General features: G+C 43.6%; 1 protein-coding gene across 1 annotated transcript; it reads left to right on the forward strand.

The window, feature by feature from the left end:
- Window positions 1-679: 679 nt before the first annotated feature.
- Window positions 680-17959, forward strand: LOC133558085 (uncharacterized). Its single transcript, XM_061909229.1, has 5 exons — window positions 680-734; window positions 1191-3590; window positions 17427-17491; window positions 17637-17731; window positions 17827-17959. Exons 1-2 carry the CDS (start codon window positions 680-682, stop codon window positions 1988-1990), a joined length of 855 nt encoding a protein of 284 aa, XP_061765213.1. The 3' UTR covers window positions 1991-3590; window positions 17427-17491; window positions 17637-17731; window positions 17827-17959.
- The last annotated feature ends 1036 nt before the right edge of the window (window positions 17960-18995 follow it).

Raw genomic sequence — 18995 nt, forward strand, 5'->3', positions numbered from 1 at the left:
AATAACCTAAGAATACAAGCTGGAAGGCTGTTGTTCTTTACTCCAAACATAATTTCCATTGTTTTTAAAAACACAATGTGTGAAAATTTCAATACATTAGAACTTATGAATAATGGATTGGTATGTTCATAGTAGGACGGTTTGTATATCATTCTTGTAGGAGCCATTTAAGGCATCCTTATTTTTGAGTTGGCATTTACTTTCTTTTGTCACTAGTTGGCGGGCTTTTTGGTTGAGCAGTGCAGGTGGGAAGGGATATGTAGGAGCACAGGTGAGCCAAACGAGGAAAGACTCAGGTATGGGAGCACAAACCGTTCTTAACAACGGCAGACAACAGCAGGCAGCAACAGGCAGGAGAACCTATAACACAAAATCACTGCAATAATCCCGGTAATATTTAATTCACCCTGCAAGTCATTCAATAAATATGCATAAACTGGATTTCCGACTGGACCTCACTTCATATGCAATGTTTGCTACTGCGTAGGATCACTCCATCAAACTTGTTTCATAATGACAAAAAATTTGAACATTTGAAGGTGAAGATTGCCATTACAATTCTAATGACCCTTTTTTGAAATTGTATTATTGGGTCTATGTTTGTTTTATAAACCTTTCCCCAAACTTCAACACAATCTGTTAAATATGGAAAAATTGTTACAATAGCGCCGCATCGTGGATGTGCGGGGAGTGTCGCCTCTCGATGCACGGGATCAAAACAAGCAGGAATGAAGGTAGGAACAGGTTTTGATATAAAAATACAAAAGAACACTTGTACAAACGGTAAAATAAAAGTGTGCCAATGCACGGGAAGCAGAATACAAAACGTTAGCAATAGGCAGAGTTCAAAAAGTCCATAAAGCGCGAGTCGAGCGCGCGGAGGCTAAGCTACACTTAGCAGACAGAATACAAACATGAAGACAAAACTCACGTAACTGATGCGGGTAGCAAACAAACCGGCCAGGCAGAACAAAGGTAGCAGGCGGGCTTAAATACAAAATCAGAATCACAGACAGGTGTGCGCCTGACACCAGTGCAGGTGAAACAAATGACAAAGCCATGGTGACGGATGTAAACAAGGAAGTGCTCAAATACTTGGATCGGCAGAGTCCAAAATGTGATCAAAACATACACAAAAGCAAACAACAAACGATCCTTGAAGTGGATCGTAACATCACCCCTCCCTTAAGGGGAAGATCCCAGATGCCCCCAAAAAAAAAACATACAGAGAACCCCCCTCCCACAACCCTGGCGGAGGGTCGGCAAGTCCCCTGTCCCCGAATCCACCGGGGACATTACAAGTGGCGGCGGCGGGTGGAACGCCGCTGCAACCAAAGTCTGGGCGGGCGGACCCACAGAGGCCATCTTCGTGGCTGACGAGGACCAGGGTGCGGCCGCTGAGGAGGACGTTCGGGGTACGGCCACACCCGTGGCCGGAGCGGAGGTGGATGCGCCCGCTGAGGGGGACGTCCAGGGTACGGCCACACCCGTGGCTGACATGGAGGAGCAGGCACTGATGCTGGCAGAAGGGCAGGAGCTAGTCTCAGCCGTGGAGCAAGTACTGGTATCGGCCGCAGAGCAAGTAGTGGTATCGGCCACTGAGCTGGAGCCGGTTTTGGCCGCTGAGCAGGAGCTAGTATCGGCCGCTGAGCAGGAGCTGGTGGAGCAGGAAATGGTTCCCCCCGCGGAGCAGGTACTGGTCTCTGCCGCGGAGCAGGAGCTGGTATTGGCCGCTGAGCAGGAGCTGGTATTGGCCGCTGAGCTGGTACTGGTGGAGCAAGAAATGGTATGCGCTGCGGAGCAGGTACTGGTCTCCGCTGCGGAGCAAGAACTGGTATCGTCCGCTGAGCTGGTACTGGTGGAGCAGGAACTGGTATCCGCCACGGAGCAGGTACTGGTCTCCGCCGCGGAGCTGGAACTGGTATCAGCCGTGGAGCAGGCAAAGGGACCCACCGAGGAGAACAAGGAGAAAGGCTCAGACATGGACTAGAACTACGATTAGAACTAAGGATAACGCTAGGGCTTGGGCAAGGACTTGGGCGAGGACCAGGACTAACAATCAGACTAGTGCTTTGACAAGGGCTTGGGCAAGTACCAGGACTTAGTCATACCAGGGTTTGGGCAAGAACTAGGACAGACGGTCAAACTAGGGCTTGGGCAAGGACTGGGACTAACAATCATACCGGTGCTCGGGCAAGGACTTGGACAAGGACTAGGATTTACAGTAACACTGGGGCTCGTGCAAGAACTTGGGCAAGGACTAGGGTTCGGACTAAGACCACGAGGGAAATCAGAACACGGACTATGATTCGGACTACAAATACGACTCAAACAGAAACTCGGACCAGGACTAGGACTACAATCACGACTCGGAATAGGACTCGGATCAGGACTCGGATTAGGACTAGAACAAAAACTCGGACCAGGACTTGGACTACGACTCAATCTACAAGTCGGTCGACGAGTAAGACTAGAACACGGACTACGAAGACGGTAGGACTTGAACTCTGACAAAGTACAGAACTGGGACTAGAACAAAGACTTATGCACGGACGGAACACAGGTGGAGGAGGTCTAGGAGGCCGTAATGGCTTAACAGGACAGGACACAGGCGGAGGACGTCTAGGAGGCCGTAGTGGCTTAACAGGACGGAACACAGGCGGAGGAGGTCTAGAGGGAAGTACAGACTTAACCGGGGGGAACTCCGGTGAAGGAGGTCTAATGGGCCGGAGTTTCAAGTGCTGGGATAGAGGTGGGAGAGGTTTGACCGGTTGTCGAGGTGGCTTAGTTGTTTGCAGCTGTGCTACCTCCGTAGCACGGCTGCTAATACTAGCACCCCCCCTCCTTAAAACGCGAATTTAGGCGCGCTCCCCGAGGTCAGAAACTGACCCCTAGGGTGGGCGGCGGCATGTTTGGAGGATTGCAGACTCTTCCCCTCTAACCTGTTCAAATTCCTCTCTAAGGGGGAAGGGACAAGGCACAGACTTGGGCGGGAAACGAGAATTACGAAGCGGGGAAGCAAGTGTGGGGGGCCAATACTGACCAGAACTGTGGTGGCGAAAAATGCCCTGATAATAATTAATCTTAGAATTAACGTCATTGTTTGGCGGGTGACTGGGCATGGGGGTGCAATAATTGTCCTTATAAATCTTCTTTAAAGAAAATAGGTCTTTGGGTGACAAATGAGAAAATTCTGAATCAAAAAACTCATCGTCACTGCTATCATCGGAAAAAAAATTCTGTGGAGAGTCTAACAAGGGGTTAATAGTGACATCATAGGGAGGCAGGAACAAAGTGACGTCACTTTGAGTGACAGGGGAGGCGGAAGCTTGTGCAGGGCTAAAGGAGCTAACAGAGTGGTGGTTGGAAACAGGAGAAACGAACAAGCTACCAACCCTAAATGAAAAGTCCAGGGCTGTAGCGGTGGAGTACTTGGCTGGATATTCTGCTTGGTGGGGACGGAGTTTTGGAAGATCCCACGCAAGGTGACGCGTTTCTGCTGGCCGGTTTCTGTTACGATAGCGCCGCATCGTGGATGTGCGGGGAGTGTTGCCTCTTGATGCACGGGATCAAAACAAGCAGGAATGAAGGTAGGAACAGGTTTTAATATAAAAATACAAAATAAAACTTGTACTAACAGTAAAATAAAAGTGTGCCAATGCACGGGAAGCAGAATACAAAACGTTAGCAAAAGGCAGAGTTCAAAAAGTCCATAAAGCGCGAGCCGAGCGGGCGGAGGCTAAGCTACACTTAGCAGACAGAATACAACCATGCAGACAAAACTCACGTAACTGTTGCGGGTAGCAAACAAACCGGCAAGGCAGAACAAAGGTAGCAGGCTGGCTTAAATACAAAATCAGAATCACAGACAGGTGTGCGCCTGACACCAGTGCAGGTGAAACAGATGACAAAGCCATGGTGACGGATGTAAACAAGGAAGTGCTCAAATACTGGAATCAGCAGATTCCAAAATGTGATCAAAACATACACAAAAGCAAACAACAAACGATCCATGAAGTGGATCGTAACAAAAATAAAAGAATAATCTAACATATGCAGGCATTTCTCATTCTTACTTTATAAAACATTTAAGAATAGCAATGGATTTGGAGATTTTTCCCTTAGCCCAGACTTCCCTCTCGCTAGCCACTTCGTCCAGCTCCTCCCGGGGGATCCCGAGGCGTTCCCAGGCCAGCCGGGAGAGATAGTCTTCCCAACGTGTCCTGGGTCTTCCCCGTGGTCTCCTACCGGTCGGACGTGCCCAAAACACTTCCTTAGGGAGGCGTTCGGGTGGCATCCTGACCAGATACCCGAACCACCTCATCTGGCTCCTCTCGATGTGGAGGAGCAGCGGCTTTACTTTGAGTCCCTCCCGGATGGCAGAGCTTCTCACCCTATCTCTAAGGGAGAGCCCCGCCACACGGCGGAGGGAACTCATTTCGGCCGCTTGTACCCGTGATCTTATCCTGTTGGTCATGACCCAAAGCTCATGACCATAGGTGAGGGGAACGTAGATCGACCGGTAAATTGAGAGCTTTGCCTTCCGATCCGCCTGTCACTCTCACGATCCACTCTTCCCTCACTCGTGAACAAGACTTCGAGGTACTTGAACTCCTCTACTTGGGGCAAGATGGTCTCCCCAACCCAGAGATGGCACGCCACAGTTTTCCAGGCGAGAACCATTGACTCGGACTTGGAGGTGCTGATTCCCATCCCAGTCGCTTCACACTTGGCTGCGAACCGATCCAGTGAGAGCTGAAGATCTTGGCCAGATGAAGCAGAGACCTAATCCTGCAGCCACCAAAACAGATCCCCTCAACTTCCTGAATGCGCCTAGATATTCTGTACATGAAAGTTATGAACAGAATCAGTGACATTGGACAGCCTAGGCGGAGTCCAACCCTCACTGGAAACGGGTCCGACTTACTGCCGTCAATGCGGACCAAGCTCTGACAATGATCGTACCGCCACAATCAGACAGTCCGTTCCACCCGAATGACAGAGCTTCTCATCCAATCTCTTAGAGCCCAGCAGCAATTCAAGGAAATACGGTATAGTGCTTTTCTCTAGTGACTCAAAGCACTTTTACATAGTGGAACCCAGTATTTAAGTTACATTTAAAACAGTGTGGGTGGCACTGGGAGTAGGTGGATAAAGTGTCTAGCCCAAGGACACGACAGTGACTAGGATGACTGAAGCGGGGATCGAACCTGGAACCCTCGAGTTTCTGGCACAGCCACTCTACCAACCGAGCTATACCGCCCCGGTCTGGTGTGGAGGATGAACTTGACTGGCCTGCTCAGAGTCCTGACCCGAACCCGATAGAACACCTTTGGGAGGAATTAGAACGGGGATTAAGAGCGGGGCCTTCTCAAACCAACATCAGCGTGTGACCTCACCAACGCGCTTTTTGGAAAAACGATCGGAAAATCCCTATAAACACACTCCGCAACCTTGTGGACAAAGAGTTGAAGCTGTAAAAGCTGCAAAAGGCGGATCGACGTCACATTGAACCCTATGGATTAGGAACGGGATGGCACTTCAAGTTCACATGTGAGTCAAGGCAGGTGGCCAAAAACTTTTGCCAATATAGTGTATAATGTGTCAGTGTTGCAAACAGCCCCTTTAAGTGGAGGTACTGTTCTACTGTATTCCTCAAATGTACAGATAGAGCTCAGAGGTTTGGTATAAGTTTTTTTTATTATGTTCCCAGAAAAGAATGGAATAACAAAAGTTCATACTTTCCTCCAATATTTCTCTCTCTCTCTCTCTCACACACACACACACACACACGCACACACACACACACACACACACACACACACACACACACACACACACACACACACACACACACACAAAGCATGCACAAGTCACTGCAGAGACATTCAAACATGCCATGTTGCTAACTTAATGACCTCACAGTAATCGAAAGATAGAGTGTTGATTGGCAGCAGCAGTATCTGTTACATGTTTGTACAGTACAGTCCTTTACTGTATGTGTGTCCAAAAATGTTAATAGTGCACGTGAGGTTGATGATCATCAGCGTTAATCAATAACAAAGCCGCTTGGTAAATATTAATAAATGGATTCCAATGAGCACCTTTCCCTTTTGACACTGTGCGTGTGTATGTGGGACCAATTTTTTTTCATTATAGTTTTTTTTTTACTGCTGCTAGTCCGTTCATGCGAAGAGGCACGCTCGTGTTCTGTGTCCGGGAAAGCGACGTCACGGCAAGGAGGCAAGACAAGACGGCGAGCAGCCATTGGTCCGTTCGTCAAATGGCCAGACTTCTCTTCCGGTCGGACCTGAGAGGAAGAGACGATGTCAATGGAACTGGAAATGACAACAGTGAGGGTGCAACAGAATATAGAGCAGGGGTCACCAACCTTTTTGAAACCAAGAGCTACTTCTTGGGTACTGATTAATGCGAAGGGCTACCAGTTTAATACACAATTAAATAAATTGCCAGAAATAGCCAATTTGCTCAATCTACCTTTAATAAATACATTTAAAAAATGTGGTATATCTGTCTGTCATCCCGTCGTACATTTTTTTCCCTTTTACGGAAGGTTTTTTGTAGAGAATAAATGATGAAAAAAAAACACATAATTGAACGGTTTAAAAGAGGAGAAAACACACAAAAAAGAAAATTAGATTTTGAAACATAGTTTATCTTCAATTTCGACTCTTTAAAATTCAATATTCAACCGAAAAAAAGGAAGAGAAAAACTAGCTAATTCGAATGTTTTTGAAAAAATTTAAAAAAGAATTTATGGAACATCATTAGTAATTTTTCCTGATTAAGATTAATTTTAAAATTTTGATGACATGTTTTAAATAGGTTAAATATAGCAAATATCCTTGTCAAAAAACAGAAGCTAAAATGAAGAATTAAATTAAAATGTATTTATTATTCTTTACAATAATAAAAAATAAAAAAAATACTTGAACATTTATTTAAATTGTCAGGAAATAAGAGGAATTAATTTAAAAGATAAAAAGGTATATGTGTTTAAAAAACCTAAAATCATTTTTAAGGTTGTCTTTTTCTCTAAAATTGTCTTGCTGAAAGTTATAAGAAGCAAAGTAAAAAAATAAATGAATGTATTTAAAGAAGTGAAGACCAAGTCTTTAAAATATTTTCTTGGATTTTCAAATTCTATTTAAGTTTTGTCTCAGAATTAAAATTTTCGAGCAAAGCGAGACCAGCTTGCTAGTAAATAAATAAAATTAAAAAAATAGAGGCACCTATTTGAGCTATTTTTAGAACAGGCAAGCGAGCGACTCATCTGGTCCTTACGGGCTACCAGGTGCCCACGGGCACCGCGTTGGTGACCCCTGATAAGACTATTTTGTAAATAATGTAAATATTTCAATGTACATACTATGATGCTTAACTTGTGTGATAACTGTATTATGCTGATAGTATATATTTGTACCATGAATTGATTAACTTGGACCCCGACTTAAACAAGTTGAAAAACTTATTTGGGTGTTACCATTTAGTGGTCAATTGTACGGAATATGTACTGAACCGTGCAATCTACTCATAAAAGTATCAATCAATCAATACAGCAGTGGTTCTCAAATGGGGGTACGCGTACCCCTGGGGGTACTTGAAGGTATGCCAAGGGGTACGTGAGACTTTCTTTTTTTAATTCTAAAAATAGCAACAATTAAAAAATCCTTTATGAATATAATTATTGAATAATACTTCAACAACATACAAATGTAAGTTCATAAACTGTGAAAAGAAATGCAACAATGCAATATTCAGTGTTGACAGCTAGATTTTTGGTGGACATGTTCCATAAATATTGATGTTAAAGATTTCTTTTTTTGTGAAGAAATGTTTAGAATTAAGTTCATGGATCCAGAAGGATCTCTATTACAATCCCGAAAGAGGGCACTTTAAGTTGATGATTACTTCTATGTGTAGAAATCTTTATTTATAATTTAATCACTTGTCTATTTTTCAACAAGTTTTTTTTCAAGAAAGACCACTACAAATGAGCAATATTTTGCACTGTTATACAATTTAATAAATCAGAAACTGATGACATAGTGCTGTATTTTACTTTATCTCTTTTTTTCAACCAAGAGCGCTTTGCTCTGATTAGGGGGTACTTGAATTAAAAAAATGTTCAAATGGGGTACATCGCTGACTGACTATAGAATATTTTCTGTATGTACAGTCGTGGTCAAAAGTTTACATACACTTGTAAAGAACATAACATAACATGGCCAAACAGCACATTTTTTGTGTCATCTGACATCACGTGGACAAACATAACACCTTCTGGAAGAAAGTTCTGTGGTCAGATGAAACAAAAATGGAGCTGTTTGGCCACAATACCCAGCAATTTGTTTGGAGGAGAAAAGGTGAAGCCTTTAATCCCAGGAACGCCATTCCTACCGTGAAGCATGATGGTGGTAGTATTTATTATGCTCTGGGCCTGTTTTGCTGCCAATGGAACTGGTGCTTTGCAGAGAGTAAATGGGACAATGAAAAAGGAGGATTACCTCCAAATTCGTCAGGACAAGCTAAAATCATCAACCCGTAGGTTGAGTTGAGTTTTGGGCGCAGTTGGGTGTTCCAACAGGACAATGACCCCAAACTAGAGATGTCCGATAATGGCTTTTTTTTTCCGATATCCGATATTGTTCAACTCACATTTTCGCATTTTTTTCCCATTGAAAAAATTCCGAGGCACGCCACCAGCAGAAAACATTAAAAAATAGAACTCAAAAGGTCGTTCTCGCAATTGTTGGATATGAATTCAAACCATAACCAAGCATGCATCACTATAGCTCTTGTCTCAAAGTAGGTGTACTGTCACCCCCTGACTTATTTGAACTTTTTTGGTGTTTTCTTGTGAGTAGTGTTTTGAATTATTGTCATGCACTTGCACTAGCATGGCTTAATCTTTGAGATCGCGGGGCACCTGCTGATTGGGCTGGGCATTGCTCTGGTGTATCGTCAAATTCGGAAAACGATGGCAGCCACTCAAGGGGCCCAACGGCTGTTCAACGCAATGGAAGGATTGGGTCGGGCTGGGGGAACACAGACTGGAGCGATTTCTGATTTGAATCGCAAAATGGATCTCATCTTGGAAAAGCTTGCTGAGAAGGAATAATTAAATTGGAATTGGAGAATCCAGCACGGACACACAGAGAAGGCAAGTCACTGTTTAGTCTTCTCAAGAACCCTGCCGAGAGTATAGAGCTGGTCCACAGTTCCACGACCAGGACGAAAACCACACTGTTCCTCCTGAATCCGAGGTTCGACTATCCGACGTAGCCTCCTCTCCAGTACACCTGAATAAACCTTACCGGGAAGGCTGAGGAGTGTGATCCCACGATAGTTGGAACAAACCCTCCGGTCCCCCTTCTTAAAGAGAGGAACCACCACCCCGGTCTGCCAATCCAGAGGTACCGCCCCCGATGTCCACGCGATGCTGCAAAGTCTTGTCGACCAAGACAGCCCCACAGCATCCAGAGCCTTAAGGAACTCCGGGCGGATCTCGTCCACCCCTGGGGCCTTGCCACCGAGGAGCTTTTTAACTACCTCAGCCACCTCAGCCCCAGAAATAGGAGAGTCCACCACAGATTCCCCAGGCACTGCTTCCTCATAGGAAGACGTGTTGGTGGGATTGAGGAGGTCTTCGAAGTATTCCTTCCACCTATCCACAACATCCGCAGTTGAGGTCAGCAGAACACCATCCGCACCATACACGGTGTTGATAGTGCACTGCTTCCCCTTGCTGAGGCGGCGGACGGTGGTCCAGAATCGCTTCGAAGCCGTCCGGAAGTCGTTTTCCATGGCTTACCCGAACTCCTCCCATGTCCGAGTTTTTGCCTCCGCGACCGCTGAAGCTGCACACCGCTTGGCCTGTCGGTACCTGTCCACTGCCTCCGGAGTCCTATGAGCCAAAAGGACCCGATAGGACTCCTTCTTCAGCTTGACGGCATCCCTCACCGCTGGTGTCCACCAAGGGGTTTTAGGATTGCCGCCCCGACAGGCACCAACTACCTTGCGGCCACAGCTCCGATCTGCCGCCTTGACAATAGAGGTGCGGAACATGGTCCACTCGGACTCAATGTCCAGCACCTCCCTCGTGACATGTTCAAAGTTCTTCCGGAGGTGGGAATTGAAACTTTGTCTGACAGGAGACTCTGCCAGACGTTCCCAGCAGACCCTCACAATGCGTTTGGGCCTCCCAGGTCTGTCCGGCATCCTCCCCCACCATCGCAGCCAACTCACCACCAGGTGGTGATCGGTAGAAAGCTCCGCCCCTCTCTTCACCCGAGTGTCCAAAACACGAGGCCGCAAATCCGATGACACAACTACAAAGTCGATCATGGAACTGCGGCCTAGGGTGTCCTGGTGCCAAGTGCACATATGGACACCCTTATGTTTCAACATGGTGTTTGTTATGGACAAACCGTGACGAGCACAAAAGTCCAATAACAAAACACCACTCGGGTTCAGATCCGGGCGGCCATTCTTCCCAATCACGCCTCTCCAGGTTTCACTGTCGTTGCCAACGTGAGCGTTGAAGTCTCCCAGTAGGACAAGGGAATCACCCGGGGGAGCACTTTCCAGTACTCCCTCGAGTGTTCCCAAAAAGGGTGGGTACTCTGAACTGCTGCTTGATGTGTAAGCACAAACAACAGTCAGGACCCGTCCCCCCACCCGAAGGCGGAGGGAGGCTACCCTTTCGTCCACCGGGTTGAACTCCAACGTACAGGCTTTGAGCCGGGGGGAAACAAGAATTGCCACCCCAGCCCGTCGCCTCTCACTGCCGGCAACGCCAGAGTGGAAGAGGGTCCAATCCCTCTCGAGAGAAGTGGTTCCAGAGCCCTTGCTGTGCGTCGAAGTGAGTCCAACTATATCCAGCCGGAATTTCTCGACTTCGCGCACTAGCTCAGGCTCTTTCCCCCCGAGTGAGGTGACGTTCCACGTCCCAAGCGCTAGCTTCTGTAGCCGAGGATCGGACCGCCAAGTGCCCTGCCTTCGGCTGCCGTCCAGCTCACATTGCACCCGACCTCTATGGCCCCTGCTATGGGTGGTGAGCCCATTGGAGGGGTGACCCACGTTGCCTCTTCGGGCTGTGCCCGGCCGGGGCCCATGGGAACAGGCCCGGCCACCAGGCGCTCGCCATCGTGCCTCACCTCCGGGCCTGGCTCCAGAGGGGGGCCCCGGTGACCCGCGTCCGGGCGAGGGAAATCTGGGTCCATGATTTTTCTTCTTCATAAAGGTCTTCGAGCTGCTCTTTGTCTGATCCCTCACCTAGAACCTGTTTGCCTTGGGAGACCCTACCAGGGGGCTTTATGCCCCCGGACAACATAGCTCCTAGGATCATTGGGACACGCAAACTCCTCTACCACGATAAGGTTGCAGCTCAGAGAGGAGACTTTTTGAAACCAATACCGATAATTTCCTATATTACATTTTAAAACATTTATCGGCCGATAATATTGGCAGTCCGATATTAACGGACATCTCTACATATATGTAGTATTTATGTATTATATATAAATTATATAATATATATACTGATATATGTTTATATAATATGTATTTTAGACATTAAAACATGGGTTGATGCAACATTTAGTTTGATGTAAGATAAACTGGAAAAATATAAGTTGAGATAACTTTAAAAGGTTCAATGTATTTTAGCAAGTTCCTACAACTACAAGTCAAGTTGACTCAACGTGGTAAATGGTCAGTATTTGACGATACCGGATTATATATATTTGTACATCCATTAATCAGTCAATCGAAATGTATTTACATAGCCCTTAATCACAAGTGTCTCAAAGGGCTGCACAAGCCTCGACGACATCCTCGGCTCAGATCCCAAATACAGTCGTGCTCATAAGTTTAAATACCCTCGGAAAATTAATGACTTATTGGATGATATGAATGATAACACAAAAGCCTTTCTTTCACTCCTGGTTAATGGTTGGATGAAGCTTTTTAATGGCAAACAAATGTGTTTATTCTCTAACTCAAAATGACAAAAGAAAGATCCTGATGAAAAGTTCACATACCCCAGTGACTTTCCCTTGATAACATGCACAAAAGCTGACACAAACAGGTTTGAATGGTTAATCATGATTCATATCCTCACCCGTGACCTGTTTGTTTGTAATTCCTGTGCGCGCGCTAAAGGTCAATGACCACAGACCATTACATCTTACAATTGAAGTTAAAAAGTGGCTTTGGAGCAATCAAAGCTCCTCACACGGTACTAAGGTGTGTATTATATTTATCCATGACAGCATTTTTGTTGTAAATTGTGAGGTGTGTCTGTTAAAATCATGGCTGTTTTTACAAATGATGACAGATGTGAACAAGAGCATGTATTGTCTTTGTGTGATGATGTAAATGAGGTGTGGTTGTATTGTATATTAAGTATGTGTCCATGAAAGGGGATTTTATGACTCGTGAATTTTATTGCATGATTTTTGTATCCCTTTAATTTAGGTAGCCAGGGACTGCAGATGGAAATGACCTATTTAGCTACAAACCCCGTTTCCATATGAGTTGGGAAATTGTGTTGGATGTAAATATAAATGGAATACAATGATTTGCAAATCATTTTCAACCCATATTCAGTTGAATATGCTACAAAAACAACATATTTGATGTTCAAACTGATAAACATTTTTTGTGTGCAAATAATCATTAACTTTAGAATTTTATGCCAGCAACACGTGACAAAGAAGTTGGGAATGGTAGCAAAAAATAATGATAAAGTTGAGGAATGCTCATCAAACACTTATATGGAACATCCCACAGGTGTGCCGGCTAATTGGGAACAGGTGGGTGCCATGATTGGGTATAAAAGCAGCTTCCATGAAATGCTAAGTCATTCCCAAACAAGGATGGGGCGAGGGTCACCACTTTGTAAGCAAATTGTCGAACAGTTTTAGAACAACATTTCTCAACAAGCTATTGCAAGGAATTTAGGGATTTTACCATCTACGTTCCGTAAAATCATCAAAAAGTTCAGAGAATCTGGAGAAATCACTGCACGTAAGCGATGATATTACGGACTTTTGATCCCTTGCATCAAAAACCGACAGCAGTGTGTTTTGAGATTCTGGATAGTATAGCGCCCCCTCAGAGCTATACGTCCAAAACCAAAACAGGAGCCTTGGCTCAATGAAACCACACGCACAGCTCGGCGTGAGTGGCGAAGGGCGGAGCGCAAGTGGAAATGGGATCACTTGGAAGTCTATCAAATTTTAAAAGAAAACTGTCGAAATTATCAAAGTGTGGTTAAAGCTGAAAAAACTAAATATTTGTCAGACTTAATTTTAAATAGTATCAACAAGCCATGTGTTCTTTTTAATACTATTAGTTCTGTTCTTAATCCGAATCCAGCCACTTCACTGGAGATGACAAGTGAAACTTGTGAAAAATGTGTCTCCTTTTTTAACGACAAGGTTGCTTCTATTCGGGCAAATCTTTCTCGTTCTCCGTTGAGTTTTAATGTGGCCACTCAGTGTTCGGCTATGTTTTGTCACTTTGAGCCTGTGTCCATGCCTGAGCTTACAGGAATAGTCGACAAGCTAAAACCCTCATCCTCCTCGCTTTTTTAAAGAAATCTGGAACACTATTGACTTGTCTGTTAGGGACATCATCAACAGCAGCCTGATTTCTGGCTGTGTCCCCACTTTGTAAAAGAGCTGTTGTTGAGCCTTTGATTTAAACAAGTTTTGATCCGACAAATTTGTCAAATTATCGGCCCATTTCCAAATTACCTTTTGTGTCAAACATTTTGGAGAAATGTGTTTTGGCACAACTGCAGCCTTTTTTAGATGAAAATAGCACTTTAGAGCCATTTCAGTCTGGATACAAAGCTTTGCACAGTACTGAATCTGCACTTTTAAAGGTTTTTAATGACTTGCTTGATGTCTGATTCTGGCAGCTCTGCCATTTTAGTGCTTTTAGATCTTACAGCTGCCTTTGACACAGTCGACCACACAATTCTTTTAGACTGCCTGACAGACTGTGTGGGTGTCAGGGGGACTGCATTACAGTGGTTCAGAGCCTACCTGTCTGAGAGGTCCTTCTCTGTCAGGCTGGGGGACGCCACCTCTTCTTCTGCCCCGCTTTACTGTGGTGTCCCCCAGGGATCTATTTTAGAACCCATCCTGTTTGCGCTTTATCTCCTCCCTCTTAGAGATATTTTTAGGAGGCATGGAGTGTTTCATCACTTTTATGCGGACGACTGCCAAATTTATATGCCGATTTCAAAAGGCCACGGCCCCCTGACACCTCTTCTTAACTATCTATGCGACGTCAAGGCTTGGTTAGCACAGAATTTTTTAATAATGAATGAGGGAAAAACGGAAATTTTAGTTTTTGGTCCGGCCCTCACTGACTTGGGACATTGCAAAATTATGTGCGTCCCAAAGTCACCAACCTTGGCGTCACTATAGACAGTGATCTTAAACTAGACAAACAAGTCAATGGCGTTTTAAAATTGTGTTTTTATCACCTTTGTCTTTTAGTAAAGGTTAAACCGTTTTTATCTTTTAACCTTTTTGAACAAGTCGTGCATGCTTTTATTTCAAGTCGCCTGGACTACTGCAATGCACTTTATGCTGGCATTAGCCAAAAAGCTCTCTCCCGGGTGCACTTAGTCCAGAACGCGGCAGTGAGACTTTTAACAGGGGCCAGGAAACGCCAGCATATAACCCCAATTCTTCAGAGTTTGCACTGGCTCCCTGTTCATTTTAGAATTGATTTCAAAACATTGCTGTTTGTTTTAAAATCTTTACATGGACTGGCACCTCAGTATATCTCGGACCTCATCCAAATTTACATTCCTGCGCACGCTCTGAGGTCCGAGAGCCAGTTCCAGCTCGTGGTGCCCAAGACCAGACTTAAGACCAGGGGAGACAGGGCCTTCTCTGTGGTCGGCCCTAAGCTCTGGAACACTCTGCCCCTCCATGTTCAAACTGCCTCCACAGTGGAGTGTTTTAAGTCTCGTCTTAAGACCCACTTTTATTCTTTGGCTTTTAACACTAAGTGAGTTGTGTAGTCCTCTGTCCTCTGTTGTCCTTTGTGTTTTTTATACACTTTGATTTCCATTTTACTGTTTTAATTGCTTTTACCCTTTAAAAAATGTTTTTATCATATTTATTTTTATATTGTTTTTATATTGGTTTTATATTTATTTATTTTTGTTTTTATTCAGTCATTGGTAGAGCATAATATTGTTTTTAATCTTGTTTTTAACATGGCTGTGCAGCACTTTGGAAATATTCTTGTTGTTTAAATGTGCTATATAAATAAAGTGGATTGGATTGGATTGATCACCACATGAGCTCAGGAACACTTCATAAAACCACTGTCAGTAACTACAGTTGGTCGCTACATCTGTTAGTGCAAGGTAAAACTCTACTATACAAAGCCAAACCCATTTATCAACAATATTCTGAAACACCGCTGGTTTGGCTGAGCCCGAGCTCTCCTAAGATGGACTGATGCAAAGTGGAAAGGTGTTCTGTGGTCTGACGAGTCCACATTTCAAATTATATTCGGAAACAGAGGACGTGGTGTCCTTCAGAACCAAGAGGAAAATAACCATCCGGATTGTTATAGGCGCAAAGTTCAAAAGCCAGCATCTGTGGTGGTATGGGGGTGTATTAGTGCCCAAGGCATGGGTAACTTACACATCTGTGAAGGCACCATTAATGCTGAAAGGTCCATACAGGTTTTGGAACAACATATGTTGTCATCCAAGCAACGTTATCATGGACGCCCATGCTTATTTCAGCAAGACAAGTGTTATAACAGCGTGGCTTCGTAAAAAAAGAGTGCGGGTATTTTCCTGGCCCGCCTGCAGTCCAGACCTGTCTCCCATCGAAAATCTGTGGCGCAATATGAAGCGTAAAATACGACAGCGGAGACCCCGGACTGTTGAACGACTGAAACTTTATATAAAACAAGAATGGGAAAGAATTCCTCTTTCAAAGCTTCAACAATTAGTTTCCTCAGTTCCCAAACGTTTATTGAGTGTTGTTAAAAGAAGGTGACGTAACACAGTGGTGAACATGCCCTTTCCCAACTACTTTGGCACGTGTTGCAGCCATGAAATTCTAAGTTAATTATTATTTGCGAAAAAAAAAAAATCAAGTTTATGAGTTTGAACATCAAATATCTTGTCTTTGTAGTGCATTCAATTGAATATGGGTTGAAAAGGATTTGCAAATCATTGTATTCCGTTTATATTTACATCTAACACAATTTCCCAACTCCAATGGAAACAGGGTTAGCATAATCTGGTACAGAACATATCTGTCTTCGAGCTTAATGTTTCTTTGCATTTTCCTTTCAAATAAAGACTAAACATCCAGTGCTGAACTGACATTTCGGAATTCTGAATCATGGGGAAAGCAAAAAAAGTTGTAGAAGGATGTGCGAGAAAAGGCAACTGGACTGCATAAAACAGGAAAAAAAATATATTCAAGGATCTGAGAATGCCAATCAGCAGGGTTGATACACTGATTAAAGGTGGAAAACGACGGATTCTGTTGAAACCAGTGGTGTGCTGTCAGATAGATACATAGGTCTTTATCGTCATTGCACAAGTACAACGAAACTTTTTCTGCACAAACCCATTCAAGATTAGACAAAAAAACAGTCTACAGGGTTACAGAACAGGAAAAGTAATGATTCTGTTGACACCAGTGGTGTGCTGTCAGATAGAAAGATAGATAGATAGGTCTTTATCGTCATTGCACAAGTACAACGAAACTTTTTCTGCACAAACCCATTCAAGATTAGACAAAAAAACAGTCTACAGGGTTACAGAACAGGAAAAGTAATGATTCTGTTGACACCAGTGGTGTGCTGTCAGATAGAAAGATAGATAGATAGGTCTTTATCATCATTGCACAAGTACAACAAAACTTTGTTTTCAGCACAAACTCGCTCAAGATTAGACAAACAGTGTACAGGGTTACAGAACAGGAACGCTGATGGTTAAGAGAAAAAGAAGGAGCTTATTGATCACGATGCACACTACAATGACGGGCGCGCGCACATTTTCGGGACTTATGCCGATCCCATTTAGACAACAGCAGGTACCAACAGGAAAGAAATGTTGGTTTTGCATAATATTTCGAAACAAAACACCGGATCATAGGTGTCCTAATAGGTGCCATTCTGGGGTACATATGCACACACACCATAATAATACCCGTATGTTGAAGCACTGTACGTCTGACTACGGTAGCCATAATGCTACGTGTTCCATCAAGCGGTGCGACACCATAGCTTACCAAAGTCGTACTAAGACACTTTGACAGAATTGTGTGTGTAATGTTCTATATTCTCAAAGAAACATCAAAATGTTGGTGTTGCTTGCTTACGGGTACTTGCTATATTTGCAGACAGCCAGGCTCTCAAAGATTGGTGGATATGACTTAAAGAGCTGTTTAAGCACCATCATGGACAGGTATTTTCCTCTTTCTCTACATATATATTAAAAATAGGCGATGTAAGACCCAACCTCTAATCTATGAGTGCTAGATCGGGAATTATAAAAATGCAAAATTCCGTACTTTTTGGCCTGCATGTATGACTTGCGTGTTCAATTTCAGGCTCATGGCAAATGAATTAATGTCCAATCTGAACATGAAGGGGAGAGGGGGAAAAACTGGCTTTGCCGAGACGAAGCTGCTCGATGTAGTCACAGGTGAGTTTGTGTGTGTGTTTAATAATTACATTAACTTGATTGGGGTAAATCACATGCACCCTTAATTAATTTGTATTCTTTTTGCCTGTTTACAGCTAGTGTCTTGGATACCCAGAAGGGGACCGAAACGATGGTCCATGATGCCATAAAAAATAAACTGAAATATGCCCCTGGACGGAAGGGAGGAATAGGTTGGGCATCACAGGCTAAATAAATAATTATATCGATTGACATTCTCCATTTTCTTTGTACTTAATTTTAATTTTGCATTAACAGGATTCAGCCTGGAGCTATATATGCACTATGTTTTGTTGTCTTTAATTATATTGATATATTGGTTGATATTACGTTGATAATTGGTTGGTTGATCTTAGGTTGAAACTGAAAGTTGAATCAACGTTGAAACATTGAGGTAGATTCTACATCGGTATTTAAACGTTGATCCAACTTTAATTTTCAACCCAAATCCAACGTATTTCAACGCGGGAAAGTAACGTTGTTTCAACGTTGATTAAACGTCTTTGTTAGGTAGAAACTGAAAGTTGAATCAACGTTGAAACATTGACGTTGATTCAACGTCGGTATTTAAACGTTGATCCAACTTTCATTTTCAACCCAAATCCAACGTTATTTCAACACGGGAAAGTAACGTTGTTTCAACGTTGATTAAATGTCTCTGTTAGGTAGAAACTGAAAGTTGAATCAACGTTGAAACATTGACGTTGATTTAACGTCGGTATTTAAACGTTGATCCAACTTTCATTTTCAACCCAAATCCAACGTTATGTCAACACTGGAAAGTAACGTTGTTTCAACGTTGATTAAACGTCTCTGTTAGGTAGAAACTGAAAGTTGAATCAACGTTGAAACATTGACGTTGATTCAACGTCAGTATTTAAACGTTGATCCAAATTTCATTTTCAACCCAAATCAAACATTATTTCAACACGGGAAAGTAACGTTTCAACGTTAATTAAACGTCTCTGTGCCCACTGGGAAGCTTATGAGATGCGATGCAAGTGTAAGCCACTGTGACACTATGGTTCTTTTTTTTTTTTAAATTATTATAAATGTCCAATGATAATGTCAATGAGGGATTTTTAATCACTGCTATGCTGAAATTATAACTAATATTGATACTGTTGTTGATAATATTCATTTCACTACTTTTGGTTTGTTCTGTGTCGTGTTTGTGTCTCCTTTCAAATGCTCTGTTTATCGCAGTTCTGAGTGTTGCTGGGTCAGGTTTGGTTTTGGAATTGGA

Source organism: Nerophis ophidion, linkage group LG01 (assembly GCF_033978795.1).
Source record: "Nerophis ophidion isolate RoL-2023_Sa linkage group LG01, RoL_Noph_v1.0, whole genome shotgun sequence".
In the NCBI taxonomy this organism is placed as follows: domain Eukaryota; kingdom Metazoa; phylum Chordata; class Actinopteri; order Syngnathiformes; family Syngnathidae; genus Nerophis; species Nerophis ophidion.

Bases quoted from the DNA above. Each gene is read 5' to 3' on its own strand.
- LOC133558085 (XM_061909229.1), top strand. From the start codon at position 680: ATGTGCGGGGAGTGTCGCCTCTCGATGCACGGGATCAAAACAAGCAGG. The intron at 735-1,190 runs GTAGGAACAGGT...CCCTCCCTTAAG, and splicing joins CAAAACAAGCAGGAATGAAG to GGGAAGATCCCAGATGCCCC.